Source organism: Gracilinanus agilis, chromosome 4 (genome assembly GCF_016433145.1).
Source record: "Gracilinanus agilis isolate LMUSP501 chromosome 4, AgileGrace, whole genome shotgun sequence".
NCBI classification, from domain to species: Eukaryota; Metazoa; Chordata; class Mammalia; order Didelphimorphia; family Didelphidae; genus Gracilinanus; species Gracilinanus agilis.
The window spans coordinates 438987615-439008507 of NC_058133.1; the positions used below are offsets into that span (position 1 = coordinate 438987615).

Here is a 20893-nt window from a genome sequence, read left to right on the forward strand (position 1 = left end):
ACACTGTACAATACAAAACTCTGGCTGCCTCTCACAGTACTGTGTCCTGAGTTCTCTTTTCTTCTCCCTCTGTTATTTTATTTGCTGTACTTATATCAGCTCCCATGGATTAAATTATCATCTTTATTCAGATGATTCTCAGATCAATTTATCCATCTCTAATCTCTCCATTGATCTCTAGTCTTATATCTTCTGCCGCTTGGACATCTTAAACTGTGGAAGTCCATAGGCATCCCAAACTCAACATGTCCAAAACCGAGCTTATTTTTCTCCCACAAAACTTTTCCTTTTCCTCAGTTCCTTATTACTGCCAAGGACACCACTATTCTCCTCATCACCCAATCTTTCAACCTAAGTGTCGCCTTTGACCTCTCTCTCCTACCTCCCATATCCAGTTACCAAATCCTATCAATTCTACCTTCATAATATCTCTTAGATAAGCCCCCTTCTCAGGTTTTAACATTAGTCTGGGGCAGGAACTCATCACTCGCCTTTTCGTTGGCTCTTCCCCAATCTGGAATGCTTTCTCTCCTTCCTTCCATTTTCTGACTAGCTTCATGTCTCAACTCCACAGCCATCTTCTGCAAAAAGCGTTTTGTGGTCTTCCTTATTACTAGTCCCTTCTCTCTGAAATTATCTCATTTTACTTGACTATCTTTTATGTATATTTTTATTTCATGTTGTCTCTGTTATTAGAGTGCAAGCATTTTGAGGACAGGGACCATGATTTTGACCTTTTTGTCCACAGTGCTTAGCTTAGCAATGTGCCAAGCTTGTTGATCAATTAGCTAGGCCTATACTTTAGGAAAAAAGGAGAATGGATTTGACTGGGGAGATATTGAGACCACTTATAAGTCGATTGTAGTGATCTAGGAGAAAGGTGACGAAGGCCTGAACTAGATTTGTCATGCTATGATTAGTGAGAAGGCATTGTATATGAGAGATAGTGTAAAGGTAGAATTGACAAGATTTGGCAATGGATTGGATATATGGGGTGAATAAGGGTAAGGAGCAGAGAATGATATTGAGATTTGAGCCTGAATGACTAGGAGAATGATAATGCCCTTAATAGTAGAGAGACTGGGAAGATAGGAATGGGTTTTGAGGAAAAGATAATGAGTTTGTTTTTGTTTTGGAGCATGTTGAATTTATGCCTATTGGACATCTAGTTTAGGATGTCCAAGAGGTAGTTGGAAATACATGACAATAGCCAAGCAGAGAGGTTAGGGTTGAGTATAGTGATCAGCTACATGGAGATAACAATTGAACCTCTGGGAACTGATGAAATTGCCAAATGCAATAGTGTAGGGTAAAAAGAGGAGGCCCAGAATAGAGCCTTGTGATACATGAACGGGGTGAAGAACCAGCAACAAAGAAGGAGTGATTGCACAGACAGGAAAGTCTGTGTTATAAACACCTACAGAGGAGAAAGAATACAAAATGAAAAGATCATCAACAGTGGAACATGCTACAGAGAGGTCAAAAAGGATCAGGATTGAGAAATGGCATTCAAGAGAAAATTTTAATTTTTTTTTTTACTAATTATATGTAATAACAAATTTCCACACACATTTTCCTAACTTATATGATCAAATGTATCTCCTTCCCTCCTTTCTCTTCCCCCTCCTAGTGCTGGCAGGCTATTCTATCTGGGTTATACATGTATTATCATACAAAAAATATTTTCATACTGTTCATTTTTGTGAGTAATCTTATAAGACCAAAATCCCCAAATATAAACCCAAATAAATAATTGAAAAATTGTATGCATTCATTTGCATTCTGATTCCAACAGCTCTTTACCCTGGAGGTATAGTATTCTTTGTTTTAAGTTCCTCAGAATTGTCCTGGATCGTTGTATTGCCAATAATAACTAAGCCAAACATATTTGGTTGTTTCACAATATTGCTGTTACTGTGTACAATGTTCTCCTGATTCTGCTTATTTCACTCTGCATCAATTCATGTAGGTCTTTCTAGCTCTTTCTGAAATTATCCTGTTCATCATTTCTTACAACACAATAATATACCATCACCATCATATTCCACAGTTTGTTCAGCTATTGATGTTTGGATTATATAAGATATATGTATATAAAATATATGAGATATATAAAAGATGCCAGGACCAATTTGATCTTATAGGTTTGTCCAGGCCCCTCTAAATAACTCTTAAAAGAACTCAGGTCTATCTTTGTCATTTTAATTTTTAATCTTTCACTTTCAGCTTATCCCTTTTGTGATTAAAAAAAAGTGTGTGTGTGTGTGTGTGTGTGTGTGTGTGTGTGTGTGTGTATAGTTCTGCATGGTCCTATCTTATCCACTAATTGGGTTATTTGTGCTCATGGTCTTAATTACAATTCAAGATTTTTATGGGGCAGGAATTATCTTAAAGAGAAAAATCTTGGATATCTATAACTTTGAGGGTTGATTTTTCTGGATAAGTTTTAGGATACATGAAAGTTGTCTCCATAAATTCTGGAGTATTTTTTAAAGTATTTTTTAAAGATTCTCTTAAATTGTATTTTATGCTTTCCTACCTCCTTAAATAGAATATTCTGTACACTTAATGTTTTCACAATAGTTCAGGTCATCATTATGAACATCTTTTTTTTTTTTTTAATGAAGTGCTGCAGATATAGCTTTAGTTGCAGATGTAGTTGGTGGTACAGAGATAGGAAGAACTGAGCAAATATATGAGATTAACTGCCCTTGGTACCTTATCTGAACCCAGGCCAAACTAGTAACTGAAAAAAAAACAAAACAAAAAGATAGTGATTAAAAACTGATACATTTCTAGAAAAGTTTTTTTTTAAAAAGATAGGTGAAGCAGCTGGGTAGTAGCTCAGTGGGTAGAGAGTCAGGCCTAGAGATGAGAGGTCTTGGATTCAAATTTGGCTTCAAGACACTGTCTAGCTGTGTGACCCTGGGCAAGTCAACCTCCATTGCCTTGCCCTTGCTGTTCTTCTGCCTTGGAACCAATGTATAGTATAAGCATCTAACATGGAAGGTAAGGGTTTTTTAAAAAGAAGAAAAAAAAAGATAGGTGTAGAGGAAGAGCCACCACAAAAAGAGTAGCTATAAATATTTTTGTACAAGTAGGCCCACCTCTCCTTGCATCCTGTGTTACAAGACTCCTTTCTAAATTTTTCACTGCAGATTTTCCTCATACTTGTTGTCAGTTGGATGCTTAATAACCTTTCCTTGTTGTTTTGATTCATTGTCACTGCTGCTTCCCCTCTGGTCTCTTCTGCTCTTTTCCTTCCTGTTTTATTTTTTTCTAAATCTCCTGAAGCATTCCTGCGGCTGTTCCAGAAGGTAAGTTTCCTATAGTCAAGATTTCATTTACTGTGTCAGGCATGGACAAGCATTGACTAAACACTTGTTGGTTGGGGGCTGGGGATAGTAGCTTCCTTTTATTGATTATATCTCTCTAGGTATTGCTCATTCGACTTTTTCATTACCTGTGACTAGGTTAGACAGTTAGAGTCAGCCCTGGATATTTGTAAAGAAGAACTCGCTGTGCATTTGAACCAACTGGAAGGAAACAAGGAAAAATTTGAAAAACAAATAAAGAAGAAGTCTGAAGAGGTAATTTTCCAGCTATGTGTGAAATTTGTGATCATGTTTGTGAAATTAGTCTAGGTGACTAATAGGGTTTTATCAAAGCAAATTGTGGGCTCTTGTCCCAAAGCTGGGATTTGGGGGTTTATCATATAACTGTCTTGCCAAGGACATTTACTCCAAGTCTATTCCATTGATCGTCCCTTCTTTCTCTTAGCCGGTACCATATTGTTTTGATGACTGCTGCTTTATAGTATAGTTTAAGATCTGGTACTGCTAGGCCCCCTTCCTTCACATTTTTTTTCATTAGTTCCCTTGATATTCTTGATCTTTTGTTCTTCCAAATGAACTTTGTTATAATTTTTTCTAATTCAATAAAAAAAAGTGTTTTGCTAGTTTGATAGGTATGGCACTGATTAAGTAAATTAATTTGGATAGGATTGTCATTTTTATTATATTAGCTTGTCCTACCCATGAGCAATTAATGCTTTTCCAATTATTTAGACCTAGTTTTAATTGTTTTGAAAATGTTTTTTAGTTGTGTTCATATAATTCCTGGGTTTTTCTTGGTAAATCGATTCCTAAATATTTTATATTGTCTAGGGTGATTTTAAATGGGATTTCTCTTTCTAACTCTTGCTGCTGAGAGTTGTGTTGAAAATATATAGAAATGCTGATGATTTATGTGGGCTTATTTTGTGTCCTGCAACTTTGCTAAAATTGCTGATTACTTCCAGTAGCATTTTAGTTGATTCTCTAGGATTCTTTAAGTAGACCATCATATTGTCTGCAGAGAGTGATAGTTTAGTCTCCTCATTGCCTATTTTAATCTCTTCAATTTCTTTTTCTTCTCTAATTGCTACTGCTAGTGTTTCTAGTATAATGTTAAATAATGGAGATGATAATGGGCATCCTTGCTTTATTTCTGATCTTATTGGGAAGGTTTCTAACTTATCCCCATTGCAGATGATACTTGTTTGATGGTTTTAAATATATACTGTTCATTTTTTTTTTTTAGGAAAGGCCCATCTATTCCTATACTTTCTAGAGCATGTTCTTAACCCGAACCAACCTAAATTTCAGAGGATCCATGAACTCGGATGTGAAATATATCTTTATTTCAACTTAATTATGTTTTTTTTGATGCTTTTGTATTTCATTTCATGCACTTATAAACATTTTTAGGAGTATATAAGCACCACTAGACTACCAGAGGGGTCCATTACACATAAAAAATTAAGAACCTACAGCTTTTTCTTAAAATAAATCTGTGTGTATCAATTTGCTTACCTTCTGTCTTAGAGTCAATACTGTATATTGGCTCCAAGGCAGAAGAGTGGTAAGGGTAGGCAATGAGGGTCAAGTGACTTGCCCAGGGTCATACAACTAGGAAGTGTCTAAGGCCAGATTTGAACCTAGGACCTCCTGTCTCTAGGCCTGGCTCTAAATCCACTGAGCTACCCAGCTGCCCCCTCAATTTGCTTTTTAAAGCTGATCTTATTTTTATTTAGAGTGAGAAATCTTTCATTTTGGTTTTCTACACTGAAAGTAAATTTCTCTTTAGGAATTTTTATCATTTTTTAGTATCTTAATTTGTTGTTTAGGACCATCTTGAAATCTTTTTTAAAAAACATAGATTATGCTATCTGTTTGTCAAATCTGCATTTCATCAGAGAGAAAAAAAAGAATTATTTATACAGATTGGTAAAGAAGATTTCATTTTTCCCAGAATACTTAAATTATGAATATTTATTGAGCTTTGAATTAATTTTATTTTTAATTACTTTTTCCAGTTATCAAAAATCTGCCTTCTTACCCTACTACTACAACCTGAGAATTAAAGAAAAACAAACTTTCTTACAAACATGTTTATTCAATCAAAACAAATTTATATATCGCTCTTTGCAGGTGATATGATGATATACTAAGAGAACCTTAAAGAATCAAATAAAATTAGTTGAAATAATTAGCAACTTCAGGAAAGTTGAAGGATACAAAACCTACACAATCATCAGAATTTCTGTGTATTACCAATAAAACTCAACATAAGAGATTGAAAGGGAAATTCCATTAAAATAACTTAAGACAACATAAAATACTTGGGCGTCTACCTAATAAAACAAACTCAGGGACTCTACGAACTCAATTACACAACACTTTTCACACAAATAAAGACAGATCTAAGGGATAGCTAGGTGGCTCAGTAGATAGAGAGCTAGGCCTGGAGATAGGAGGTCCTGGGTTCAAATTTGACCTCAGATACTTCCTAGCTGTGTGACCCTGGGCAAGTCACTTAATCCCAATTTGCCTAGCCCTTACTGCTCTTCTGCATTAGAATTGATACTATGGCAGAAAGTAAGGATTTAAAAAAATAAAAGATCTAAACAACTGGAGAAATATTAATTACTCACGGTATGCCAAGCTAATATGATAAAAATGACAATTCTGCCTAAGTTAATTTATTTTTTCAGAACTGTACCAATCAAGCTGTCAAAGAATTAATTTGTAAAGGAGAGGTAATCACAAAAAAACAATATGATTCTTGCTAAGAAATAGAATGGTAGACCAATGAAATAGATAACATCCATAGAACATAATAGTAAATGACCATAGTGATCTAGTGTTACCCCAAATCTAAGCTTTGGGGGCAAGAACTCACTATTTGACAAAAATTAGTGGGAAAACTGGAAAGCAGTTTGACAGAAATTAGACCAATATCTCACAAACATTCAAAAAGAAAGAGGAAAAAAAGTAGTTCATGACACTAACTAGCAGCAACCAAATCTGATGATGCATGCAATATTCTATGCCTATAGTCTTCTTCCTTTTTATGAAGAAGGGAAGGAGGTATATTTTCTCCACCCTTCTACAGTCAACCTTGGATTATATCCAGAACTCAGTTTTTGCTTTTTCTCACCTTATTTTTGAAAAGATATTATATTTTTCTTTTCCAGTATTTATAAATACTACTTTCCTTTTAAACAGGGGAAAGCTCATTTTATATAAATTTTTTCAGGAATTTTGCCAGTACACCTATGTTTCTAAGGAATATATTTTCTAATTCTTTTCTCGTGTAGTTGCTATTCTTTCCTCTGAATGTTTAAAGAATGATGATGATGGAGCACTGCTTCAACTCTTGCCATTCTTTCACATTATTGTTATTCCCTGTTTCTGGTAAAGGTAGTGGAAGGAGCAGACCCACTGAGATAAGAACAGGTGGAAATTCTGTTGGGTGGGTGAGAACTTTTGTTATTGAAAGGTTGTTTTTTTTTTTTCCAGTATAACTTTATAATTGTGTAAGGCAAGTAAATTAGCTTTATAGGTCCAACTCTGAAATTATATTGCCTTCTTCTACATTTTTATACTTTTTAGGTGTATTGCTTACAGAAAGAGCTAAAACTAAAAACTCATAGCCTTCAAGAGACTGCCAAACAAAATGTTATCTTGCAGCACACTTTGCAACAACAGCAACAGATGTTACAAGATGAGACTCTAAGAAATGGAGAATTGGAAGATGCTCAAGCTAAGCTTGAAAAACAGGTAATTTTCATGTCAAAAATCAAGTTTTATGGGCAACTGGGTAGCTCATTGGATTGAGAGTCAGGCTTAGAGACGGGAGGTCCTAGGTTCAAATCCGGCCTCAGACACTTCCCAGCTATGTGACCCTGGGCAAGTCACTTGACCCCCACTGCCTACCCTTACCACTCTTCCACCTAGGAACCAATACACAGAAGTTAGAGGTTAAAAAAATATCAAGTTTTACAAAATTATCTATTTCATTTTGCTTTTTCAATTTTTTAGTGATTCTTTTGCCTTTTTGATGTGGGTACTCCCACTGAAGATTCATACTTTCTTATCCTATGTGCCTCTCCTTCACTTACTGACTGTATTACTTATGGAGAAATCACCTAACTTCTCTGAGCCTTAACTTTTTCATTTTAAAAATCAGAACAATAAATAACTTAAATAAGTACCTATGTCCTAGGATTGTGTTAAATTTCAAATAGTTTCATGTTTAAAAAGCACTTTGGGAACCTTGAGAGCAATACATTAATGTCTATTGTTATATTTTTTCCTTTGGTAAATTTTGTACCAGAGATCCACCTCTTATAGTTCTGTTGATATTGTGTGGACTTCTTTGTAGCACATGGCCTGTCCATTTATTAATGCTTGCTCTCACTCTAACCTAGTCATATATCACTTCAATTCTGTATTTTACACTCACTTTTGCAGTATTGTATGCCATGATTTTTAATTATGTAGTATCACTGGAAGACTATTGAAGTTAAAGAGATGGGTTTATGTTTCAGCAACCAGTCATTCAACAAGCATGAACTAGAAGGTTCCATTTAAAGGCTGCTCTGCTCCTCAGCCTCCTTACTTCCTGTGAACTGTTACTTCACTTTATTTACCTTAGCCGCCAGCAGGAATGCAACATTTGTCATTACTCAAAATTGTTCTACTTCTTAATGAAAAACTTGTGCATTCCCATCTGACCATAATCTCCTACCACTCCATTGTATCCTATGTTTCTCCCTGCTTCACCCTATTCTTTTCCTCAGTGAGATGTCGAATCCTTGTAGCTACCACTTAGAAATTCATTTTTTTCCTTCTCTACTTTCAACCTAGTAGTTCACCATTTCAAACCTGTCCTCTCCTCTACTCTGAAATTGCCTGGCCCTTTTTCCTAACTCTGATTATCTGTTGCCAAATCTCAGCCAAAGATTCTTCTATCATTTGTCTTCTCTGATCTTATTCATGTTCTCCACCTTACAGGGGAAACAACTTGCAAGGCAGGCCTTTTATTCCTTAATTGGTGCCCTAGCTCTCTCATCACCAAACCTATTCTAAACCTTCCCTTCCCTCCTTAAGTCTCCTGTGCCCCAACTGAGAACCTCTCCTCTTATTTTACTGAGGAATTTGAGGCAGTTAGATAAAAACTCCCACTTACCCACTTTTATTCATTTTGAAACACTTCAACATTACCTTCTACTATTTTCTTCCCTTTAGTCACTGGGGGGCACTGGCATAGCACTTGGTCTGGGGGAGGGGCCTGGCACTGCCATCACCAAGGGGAATAAGTGACTTGCCCAGGGTCACACAGCTAGGAAGTATCTGGGGTCAGATTTGAATCCAGGACCTCTCATCTCTAGACTTGACTCTTATCTACTGAGCCACCTGCCTGACCTTTTCTTTACTCTTTTAAGAAACCTTTTCTTCTTCAGTATAAATATCAGTTCCTTCAAATAATCCTTTTATGGCGTATTTTTATTCTCTTTCTCTAGGTTTACTCTAGCTTTTCTATTTTTCTAAAATATGGTGCCTAGGACAGTATTTACAGTACTCAAGATATCTGCATTAGGATCATGAAGTATATAGTGGGATAATTACATTCATTTTGAATACTACACTTTTAGCTTAAGAATACTACACTTTTAGCTTAAGGATTTAATAGAGTTTGGGAGGCTACCATGTCACAGCCCTGATTCATATTGAGTTTGCAGTCTTCTAGAACCCCTCAAGGTCTTTTTCATATTAACTGTTTCTAGCCATGTCTTCTCCATTATGTTGACATGCAGTTGACTTTTTAAAATACAAATGTCAAATAGTAGGGATAAGTGTAATACTATTAAATTTCATCTTGTTAGGTATAGCTTGCTATTTTAGCATGTCAAGATATTTCTGGGACCTGATTCTATTATCTTTTATCCATATTAATTATCCTTCCTAGCTTCATGTCATCCACAAATTTGATAAGCATGCCTTCTTTTCTATCCAAGTCTCTGATAAAAAATATTGAGCAGAACTGGGCTAAAGATAGAGCCTCTTATTAATATAGTAATCATATTAACAGATTCATGTCAATCTTTTAAAGATTTGTATTTTTCTCATATCCTGGTTTGATTTGGGGGGAGTCCATTTTAAATTAGTATTGTTAAGTATTGTCATAATACTTTTCTTCTAAATACTAGTGTAAGAAGCCTTGACTTATAATTTAAGAGTTTAAGACACTAAATTGAAAATTGCTTATAAGGTATCAAAACTGGAACAAGAACTTGAAAAACAAAAAGAAATTTCTACAGAAAAGTTGAGAAAAATGGAGGAGAAACTCGACTCAGCCTCTCGTGAAGCAGATTCAAAAAGACAGAAAGTTATTGAGCTTACTAGTACTGCCAGGTACACTTTTAATTTTATGTTATTCTTAAATATGTTAATTTCAAAATTTAGACTAAATAGTATATATATATATGTATATATAAAAAGGAGTAGTAGATGCATATAAATACTTAAAACTGTAACATTGCTTATTAACTTAGAGGATGATTTTACTGACTTGCCACTGTGCATCTTAACAGAATTATAAAGCCATTGTGTTTTTACTTGTTTGACAATTGCACTTGTGATCATTTCCTTACAGCTGTTCCCTTCCCAATAGCTTCTTAATCCCCTAAAATGTTTCTTGAAAGTTCTTTGAAAAAACAATTGTATTTTATCATGTTTTTGTAGCTATAATTTAACTGTCTATATCACTGAGTGGCTGTGGGTACATTTTGGTCCAGGCCTGTGATATTTCTAAAGTGGAGGGAATTCCTGGTTCTGAGACCCTAGTCTCTGTTGATGTAGATCAGCAACTCATCTGTAGCTTGCCTGGAGGCCTAAGGGAGCTAATTTAAGGTACCGGCATCTATGTGAGTAGGGCACTGACTTACTGACATTAGGTAATGAGCCAATATGTGTCAGAGGTAGAATTTGAATACAAGTCTCACTGGCTCTAAGCCAGCTCTCCATTTACCCTACCACACTGCACACTGATGCTTATATTTGTATATCACTTAAATCATGCATATGCAGGATTGGAGGCTTAAGTGTGGATCAAGCGATTGAAAATGAGTGCCAGATTTGGAGGGTGCATATAGTAGAAGTGTTTGAAATAAGTGCATCTCTAGAGTTTTCTCTTCATGTATCTTAAGGGACAAGCAAAATTTTTGTAAAAATTTGATGACCAATACTAACAACATTTATTAAGTGTTCACAGTTTGCCAGACATAGCTAAGTATATACAGGATTTAGAGGACATAGAAAGGAGCAGAAAGTAAAGCCAAGATTATGGTAAACTTAACCAGAACTTTCCCATATTCTCCTCCAAACAACTTTAAAATAATACCTCAAACTGAATTGTGGAGCAACAGAACCAACAAAGAGTCAGAGTGAAACAGTTTTCCTTCCCAGAACAATTTAGGAGGTTAGCAAGAAAGGTCTGTCTCAGCAAGATGGTTGTTGGCTTGGAGGCCTACACAAAGGCAAATGGTCAGAAGGAGATTACAAGGATTCCTTTCCTGGCACTGAGTGGTATTAGGACTCTGTTATGTCTATATGCAATTCCTGATCTCAATCCCCAAAATAAAAGGAACAGCAGCTCACTAGCACTTGTAGCCTCAGGGGTATAGGGGCCCTGGTCACAGTTCCAAGGCAGAGAAAAGTGCTTATGATCACTCACAAACCTGGGCCCAGGCCAGGATAGCAGTGATATCACCTCTCCTTAGATTATACCACGTAGGAAGAACTAAAAAACCTACAGACCTTCAAAGCCACTTTAGAAATAACACCAAAAACTTTAAAGCTTGGAACAGTGCCCCCTCTATCCTGGGAGCAGAGCCCAAAGTTATGTTAAGAAATAGGAGGAGGATAAGTGGCTCAGTGAATAAAGAGCCAGGCCTGGAGATAGGAGGTCCTGGATTCAAATCTGGCCTCAGACACTTTCTGTTTATATGACTCTTAATCCCAATTTCTAACCCTTACCATTCTTCTGCCTTAGAATCAATACTTGGTATTAATTCTAAGAAGGTAAGGGTTTTGAGGTTTGTTTTAAGTTAAGAAATGGGCTAGAAAAATGAGCAAACAAGAAGAACAAAAAAAGCCTGACCATGAAATGTTATTATGGTGACAGGGAAGATCAAGCCACAAACTCAGAAGAAAACAGTGTCAAAACAGTTACAGCCAAAGCTTCAAAGGAAAATGTGAATTGGTCACAGAACTAGTTCTTCTTGAAAGAGCTCAAAAAGGGTCTTAGTAATTGAACAAAAGAAAATAGAAGAAAAATTTGGAAAATAAATGAGAGTCAAAGGACTATAAAGGAATGGCTGCCCTTTGATCCAGCCATACCATTGTTGGGTTTGTACCCAAAGAGATCATAGATAAGCCGACTTGTACGAAAATATTTATAGCTGCGCTTTTTATGGTGGCAAAAAAATGGAAAAGGAAGGTATGTCCTTCAATTGGGGAATGGCTGAACAAATTGTGGTATATGCTGGTGATGGAATACTATTGTGCTCAAAGGAATAATAAACTGGAGGAATTCCATGTGAACTGGAAAGACCTCCAGGAATTGATGCAGAGCAAAAGGAGCAGAGCCAGAAGAACATTGTACACAGAGACTGATATACTATGGTAAAATCGAATGTAATGGACTTCTGTACTAGCAGCAATGCAATGACACAGGACAGTTATGAGGAACTTACAGTAAAGATCACTACCCACATTCAGAGGAAGAACTTCAGGAGAGGAAACATATAAGAAAAACAACTGCTTGAACGCATGGGCTGAGGCGGGCATGATTGGGGAGGTAGACTTGAAACTACCACACCAATGCAACTAACAATAATTTGGAAATAGGTCTGGATCAAAGACACATGTTAAAACCAGTGGAAATGTGCATCAGCCATGGGTGGGAGGAGTGCGGGGGGTGAAGGGGAAAGTAGGAGGATGAATCATGTAACCATGTTAAAAATGAATATTAATAAATGTTTTAAAAAAAGAAAATAAATGAGAGTGATGCAAGAAACTTACGAAAAGAGAGTCAGTAACTTGATGAAGAAGGCACTAAAATAATGAAGAAAACACCTTAAAGAACAGAAATGGCCAAATGGTAAAAGAAGCAAAAAATTCATTGAAGAGAAGAACTACTAAAAAGCAGAATTGTCCAGATGCAAAAAGAAGTATAAAAACTCAAAGAAGAAAATAATTTCCTAAAAATTAGAATTGGGCAAGTGGAAGTTAATGACTCTATTAGACATCAAGAAACAATAAAACAAAATTAAAATAATGAAAAAATAAAAGAAACTGTTAAATATCTCACTGGAAAAAAGACCTGGAAAAAAGGTCAAGGAGGGATAACTTAAGAATTATTGGACTACTTGAAAGCCATGATCAGAAAAAGAACCTAGATGTCATCTTTCAAGGAAAGAGACAAGAAAATTTCCCTGATAATCTAGAAATAGAAGGTAAAATAGAAATTAAAATAATCTACTTATCACCTCCTGAAAGAGATCTCCACAAGAAAACCGCCAGGAATATAATAGCCAAATACCAGAGCTCTCAAGTTAAGAAGAAAATATTACAAGCAGCCCAAAAGAAACAAATCAAATATTGTGGAACCATGGTCAGGATAATGCAAGATTCATATAAAAGCCTCTATATTAAAGATTGGGGTTTAAAAGTTGATATTCCAGAAGGAAAATGAGCTAGGATTATTATCAGGAATAGCTTATCCAGCAAAATTGTGTATAATCCTTTGGGGAAAAAAGTATATTCAATCAAGTAGAGAATTTTTGAACATTTCTGATAAAAAGACCAGAGCTTAATAGAAATTTTGACTTTAAAATATAAAACTTAAAAGGAAGATGAAAAAGTAAACATGAAATAGAAATCATAAGGAATTCTACAAGGTTAAACCATTTTTATTCCTACTTGTGAAGATGATAGTTGTAACTCCTAAGAAAATTATTAAGACACTTAGAAGGGAGTTTAAATAGACCGAGGGCCTGGTAAATTGATTATGATGGGAGTATTTTTTTTTCAAATAACAATAAGGGGGGGTGGAAAAGAGGGATGCACTAGGAGAAAGGGGAAAGGAGAGGTAGACTGGGGTAAATTATCTCATAAAAAGGTGTGAAAGGAAGAGTTTTTACACCAAAAAGGGAGGATGAGTAATGTTTGAGTCTTGCTTTCATCAGAATTGAATCCCAGAGAGGATAACATACACATAGAGGTTTATATTACCCTACAAGGAAGCAGGAAAGGTAGAAAATAAGAGAAGTGTAGGGGGCTGGGGTGGAGGAGAGGGCCCAGAAATAGAAAGGAAGGCAGTTAAAAAATAGGTAGTGGTCAAAAGCAAAGCGATTTATTTTTAGGTTGTATTAATTCTTTTAAATTCAAAGATATTTTATTTTCCTAATTACTTGTAACAATAATTTTCAGCATGTTTTTTCAAAATTATAAGATCCAAACCATGTCTCTCCCTCCTTTCCCTTCCCACCACTCAGAGATGGTAAGCAATTTGATCTGGACCATACATATATTATCATGCAAAACACTTCTATATTGGACACAGTTGTAAGAGCACACTCATACAAAACCAAAACCCCCAAATAAAGCCATAAATAGAGAATAGTATGCTTTGATATGCAGCTGACTTCAAAAGTTCTCTCCTTGGTGATGAATAGCATTCCTGGTCATAAGTCCTTCAGAATTGTCCCAGATCATTATTACATTGCTGAGAGTAACCAAATTTTCACAATTATTGTACAATATTGCTGTTTCTGTTTGTTTCACTCTGTATCAGTTCCCAAAGATCTTTCCAGCTTTTTATGAAATCATCCTGCTTATAGCACAATAGTATTTCATCCCCAATATGTACTACAATTTGTTCAACCATTCCCCAACTGATGGACATCCCTTCAATTTCCAATTCTTTGCCTACACAAAAAGAGCTGCTATAAATATTTGTGTACAAGAGTAGGTCCTTACCCCATTTTTATTATCTCTTTGGAATAAAGACTAGTAATAGTATTATAAGATCAAATGGTATGCTCAATTTTATGACCCTTTGGACATAGTTCCAAATTATCCTCTAGAATGGATGGATCAGTTCACAACTCCACCAGCAATGCATTAGTGTCCAATTTTGCTACATCCTCTCCAACATTTACCCTTTCCTTTTCTGTCATATTGGCTAATCTGATAGGTGTGAGGTGTTACCTTAGAGTTACTTTAATTTGCATTTCTCTGATCAAGAGGGATTAAGAACATTTTTTCATATGATTATTAATAACTTTAATTTCTTCATCTGAAAATTGCTTGTTCAGATCATTTGACCATCTGTCAATTGGAGAATGGCTTATATTCTTATAAATTTTACTTAGTTCTCTATAGGTTTGAGAAATTAGACTTTTATTAGAGAAATTTTTTCCTAGTTTGTTGTTTCCCTTCTAAATTTGTTTACATTGGTTTTGTTTATATGAAAGCCTTTTAATTTAATATAATCACAATTATTTGTTTTACATCTTATAATGCTATCTTTCTTTTGTTAGATCATAAATTCTTCCCTTTTCCATAGATCTACCAGGTAAACTATTCTATGTTCTCCTAATTTATTTGTGGCATCACTATATCTAATTCATATACTCATTTTGAACATATCATTTTGACCATATCTTGGTATAGGATGTAAGATATTGGTTTATACACATAGTTTCTGCCATACTTTTTCTATTTTTCCCAGCTGTTTTTATCAAATAATGAGTTCTTGTCACCAAAGCTAGGGTCTTTGGGTTTATCAAACACTAGATTGCTAAGGTCTTTTACCTTTGTCTATTGTGTATCTAATCTATTCCATTGATCTACCATTCAGATTGTTTTGATAAGTATTGCTTTGCAAAACAGACTTTAGAGGAGGGACAGGATAAAAAGAGAAGGATAAATGAGAAAAAATAGGATGAAGGAAAATGCATAGTTAGTAATCATTACTTTGAAAGTGAAGGAATGAACTCACCTATAAAACTCACCATAGTAGATAGCAGCATATGGATACTTGAAGCATAGAGACATAATGGTCTGGAGCTTCAGCTTCAGTTGAAGTAAAAAAAGACAGGAGTAGCAATTATGATCCTCATAGAAAGAAGAAGCAAAAATAGACCTAATTGAAAGGTATGAGCAAGGAAATTACATCTGGCTAAAAGGAACCATAGAAAGCAAAGTAATATCAATACTAAAACTATGGTTTTAGATTGCATAGCATCCAAATTCTTAAGGGAAAAGTTAAATGAGTTATAGGAGAAAATACTAAAATTGTACTTGTGGGGGAATCTCAACTTTCCACTCTCAGAACTAGATAAATCTAACAAAAAACAAAAACAAACAAGAAAGGAGGAGATGAATAGAATTTTAGAAAAGTTTGATATGATAAACCTCTGAAGAAAACTGAATGAGAATAGAAAAGGAATATATCTTTTTCTCAGTAGTAAGCAGATGGAGAGAGTTAACAGGAAGGCATATTACTCATTGCTTATTTTCTTCCATGTATTTTCTTATAGAAACCATAAAAATGTGTAAATCAACAATTATTGAACACTTATGTATATCAGACACCTTGCTAGATCTTTTAGTTATAAAACTAAAGAAGTTTACATTCTTTTGAGGAAATAATGTATGTATATATAAATATGTAGATATAAATTAAAAATATAAAGTAATTTTAGAGAGTACTAATAGCTAGAGAGAATCAGGAATGGTCTTATGAGCTGAGCCCTTAAGAAGAATACAGATTCTAGGAAATGGAAGTGAAGAAGGAATGCATTCCAGACTTGAAGGGCAACCTAAGAAAAGAGTTGGAGATGGGAGGTGGAACAACATACTTGAGAAATAGCAATTAGGCATATTTGGGGCATAGTACAAGGGAGTGGATAATAGTAAGTTTTCTAAGTCTACCCTGTAAAAACCTTTAAACTTAAATTCTTTAAGGGCCGGGTCTATGGCTTTGGGCTTTTTTAAATCTTACCCTCAACTACTTTACACATTCAATAAATGTTTGTTGAATTAGTGAATATAATACTATTTCTAAGCCCCATAGAACCCTAAGGAGTTAGTGGTTGGATGAAAATTTGCATGGGAATAATTTGAACAATCTACATGTAAATTTAGCATTTAAAAGTTAACAATTTTATTTATAGCAGCTCTTTCTGTGGTGACAAAACAGAAATTGAGTTGTCCATTAATTGGGGAATGGCTGAACAAGTTGTGGTATATGATTGTGATGGGATGCTATTGTTCTAAGAAATGACAAGCAGGATAGTTTCAGAAAAACTTGGAAAGTCTTATATGAATTGATGCTGTTATATACAATAACAGCAATATTTAAGGATAATCAATTGTGAAAGACTTACTAGGCACTCTTGATCAAGACAATAGTCCAAACTATTCCAAAAGACCTATGATAAATAAAGCTATACACCACCAGAGAGAAATGATAAACACTGTATGCAGATTGAAATATACATTTTTCACTTCATTTTTCTAAGTTTTTGTGTGTTTTCTTTTGCAACATGACTAATATGGAAATATGTTTTGCATGACTTCATATGTATATAATTGATATCATATTACTTGCCTTCTCAATGGGTGGGGGAAGGATTAGAGAGAAAGAGGAAGAGTTGGAAACTCAAAATTTTTTAAATTGAATGTTTTTTAAAATATAGTATAATTTGTAAATATTTAATGAAATAAATAAAAATAATTTTAAACGGCAATTTCTCAGTTTTGATGAAGAATGAAATGAAATAATTTTTTATGAAAATTTCTCATTTTTCTTCAGAATAACATCCCTAAAGGGAAGATGGTTTCACAATTAAAGCTACTTCTTAAAGCAGCAGCAAGTTTTCTCTTTTCTCTCCCTATTCCTACTCCATCTCCATAGTTTTCTTTACAAATACAGCTGCTCCTTTTTCAGTTCTTCAACAAATTTTGAATAATTAAAACTTTTTCATTAAATTGTTTTAATTTTTTATGCTCATGTTTTAGGAAACCTTCTCTTGTTCAAAAACAGACCTTGTATAACTACTATTATCAGCATTGCTATCAGGAATTCAGCTAAAGAATTTCCACTTTTCCCCATAATGTGCCATTTTCAGTTAAAATAAAATTGTATAATGATCCTACCACCTTTTAGAAAGTATTCCACCTCAAAGGAAGAGGACAGATTTTCTTTTCCTCTTTGGCTCTAAGTATTTTAAGGAATGTTTTAAGTTTAAACTTCGTTCATGAGACACGAGAAACTAGCACAGGACCATCCAGTATGGCATGTCCACATCAAAGAAGACACTACTCTGTTAACAAAGCAGGATTGCAGTAGCTCTAAAGAAATGTGAAATGCACAAATTTAGAGACTTCTCCATCCAAAATGTTCATACAGCTATTTGTGCCCAGATAGTGGTAGAACCTTTCGAACTCTTTGTGTGATCAGCCTAGTTGATGCACTGTACATTGGTCCCAACATAGGAGTGTCTTTTTGGTCTTCTTCAAGTACAAAGAACAACAACCAACCAACCAATCTTTTAGTCATCTAAAATTTCACTCTTCTGGCAACACAATTATACAAAGTATAAAATCACTCAGTCTCTTATTTATCAGTGGTGAGTTTCATATAACATTAGCCAACAATTACTATCAAGGCTCTAAAATTTTGCCTGCTGCTTCCTTTAGCCCTACTTCTCAAATAAATATGGTATCACAAGACTAGATTGTTCTGGAATCACACAACTTGACATAAGACTTTGAAAATTAACAGAATAAAATATGCCATTTTCATATAAGCCTTGAATTGAATCTTTTTTCAAGTCTTGATCTATTATCATCTAATCATAATGTTTCTTTTATCTGACATGGTCAAAAAACAAGGTATTCCACATAAAGTTTTAGTATTCATCAGATATCAAAACTTTAAACTTTATTATTTTTAAGGAAAGTCTTCATCAGATGTATTACAGATTTCTCTTGATGAGGAAAACAACTAAACCTGTGAATTTCATTGATATGGAAACTCAGTGAGAAAATCCCATGTACAATTACAGTTTTCACATCTTTTCTGCAACTTAGTCTTACAGTGCTTATATATTATAGAGAGGTAGCTAGATGGTGCAATGGATAGAGCACTAGGCCTGGAGTCAGGAAGACTCATCTTCCTGAGTTCAAATACAGCCTCAGATATAGCCTACTAGCTGTAGGATCATAGACAAGTCACTTAGCTATGTTAGTCTTTTCCTTCTGTACAATGAGTTGGAGAGGGATATGGCAAACTACTTTAGTATCTTTGCTAAGAAAACCCAAGGGTCAGAAATGACTAGAAAACAACAGATTACTGAGAAGGAGCACATGCTGGTATGTGTCAGAGACAGGGGGGCTCTTATGGCTTCAAGGCCAATTTTCTGTCTAGTAGGACACAATATAAAAATATTAAAATAGTCCTGGATCCCTAACTGAGGAGCACTTTTGAAATATATAGAGTTATTGGGGCAGGTAGATGAAACAGTGGATAGAGAGCCTGAAGATAGGAGGTCCTGGGTTCATCCGGCCTCAGATACTACTAGCTATGTGACCCAGGGCAAGTCACTTAACCCTCATGGCCTTACCCTTAGCACTTTTCTGCCTCAGAACCAATATTTAGCATTGATTCTAAAACAGAAGGGGTAAGGGTTTATATATATATATATATATATATATATATATATATGTTATTGGCTTTGAGTTGGAATACTGAATAGCTGAGTTTATCATTAGAAAATTTTAGAGCTGGAGGAAACTCTAGCATTCATGTAGTTTATTCTTATTAGGATTAAGAGTTCGAAGGGTGTTAGTATAGGGACTTTGAAATGTCTATTTTGGCTATTCAGAAGCCTTTTTTCCCCTCTAATGGGTTCTCAGTTGTATATTTTGTATTTGAGGTTGCTAAATGAATGATCTCCAGATATGCAATATGGTAACTCCTTAGTCCATAAAAAAAAAAAAGTATAAAATTTTAAAACAAAAGCTGCTCTAGAAGGAATGCTTGGCCTCCTTAAATCAAAACCACGTGTTACTACTAGTATTGTTAGATGTTGCATATTTCCTTTGTTAATAGATAATTATGTCATGAATAAATGTAAAAAGGGTTTTTTTTACATCTTAAGGTCTGATTAAAATATTTTTAGTACTATTTGTCATTTAGCATCTTAGAATCTTGCTTAGTCAAAATATATCATAAAATTCAATAAAGTTTAATTATTGGAATTAGTTTTTCATTTGTTACTTAGTTTATTTCCTTTTTGTCCAGGCACATAAAATTGGAGATGGATCAGTGCAAGGATGAGTTGATCCAAATGGAGAAAGAAATACTTCATCTAAGGCGGGATGGAGATAATAAAGCAGTCCAGTTAAATCATTTAGATATGACCTTAGAACAAACACAGACAGAACTAGATAAAAAAGTGAAAGCTGGTAAGCAATAGCTTAGCTGAGCTTAACTGTCAGCTCATATTTTGTTCAATTTTTTTATTGCTAAATCCAGTTACCTTTTCTCAATTCTAATGCTTCTTGGTCTTTGTTGTCTATTCTTTCTTTATGTATACTTTCTCCTACCTAGGTTTTATGATGCTTATCTGTCATGATTCTCTTCCTCCCTGTCCATTTAATGTTTTTCAGTCTTCTTTGCAGGTTCATCATCCATGTCCGGTACCCTGTGTGGGGGTGTGGCCCAGGGTTCTGTTCTGGATGCTTTTCTCTCTCTGCACTCTCTCTTGATGACTTCATCCGTTCCCATGGATTCAACTATCATCTCTCTTCTGAGCTCCAGTCCCACATCTACAAATGACTGCTGTTGAACATCTCTACCTGGATGTTCCATAGGCCCCTCAAACTCAACTTGTCCAAAAACAACTCATGATCTTTCCCCCTAAATCCACCCCTCCTCATAACTTCCCGATTTCTATTGAATTACCAATCTTCCCATTACCCAGGTTACAGCAGAGAGAAATACTCCACTCTTCCCTCTACTCCTTCACCTCCCACATCCAGTCATTTATCAATCTTTGCTGATTCTTCCTTATCCACATAGCTCATATTCATCTCTTTCTCTCTCCTCCCACCACAAGCTCCATAATGCAGACCAATGTATTATCTTCTTCATTGACCTCTAATCTCAATCTCTCTCTCTCTCTCTCTCTCTCTCTCTCTCTCTCTCTCTCTCTCTCATCCATTGTCTACACATCTGCCAATGCAATATGCCTAAAATGTGAATCTGACCTGTTACTCCTCTAGAAACACAAGAAACTGTTGTGACTCCCCATGGCATGGCCTTTAGGAATAAATCTAAACACCTCTGAATGACATCTACAGCCCTTCATACTCTTTTTCCAACTTATTGTTCCAGGCTGATCAGATGTGGCTTTCTCTCATGCATTCTGTGCTGCAGTCAGACTGGTCCACTTACTATTATCTTTAAATGATGTTTTAACCTCCCGCCT

General features: G+C 35.0%; 1 protein-coding gene across 1 annotated transcript in view; it reads left to right on the forward strand.

Moving 5' to 3' along the window:
• CCDC18 (coiled-coil domain containing 18) overlaps window positions 1-20893 on the forward strand; it is a 127618-nt gene that overhangs the window by 70358 nt on the left and 36367 nt on the right. Inside the window, exons 17-20 of the mRNA XM_044675488.1 lie at window positions 3474-3590; window positions 6936-7103; window positions 9598-9740; window positions 19705-19868. Coding sequence (XP_044531423.1) covers window positions 3474-3590; window positions 6936-7103; window positions 9598-9740; window positions 19705-19868 — 592 coding nt within the window. The remainder of the gene's footprint in view (window positions 1-3473; window positions 3591-6935; window positions 7104-9597; window positions 9741-19704; window positions 19869-20893) is intronic.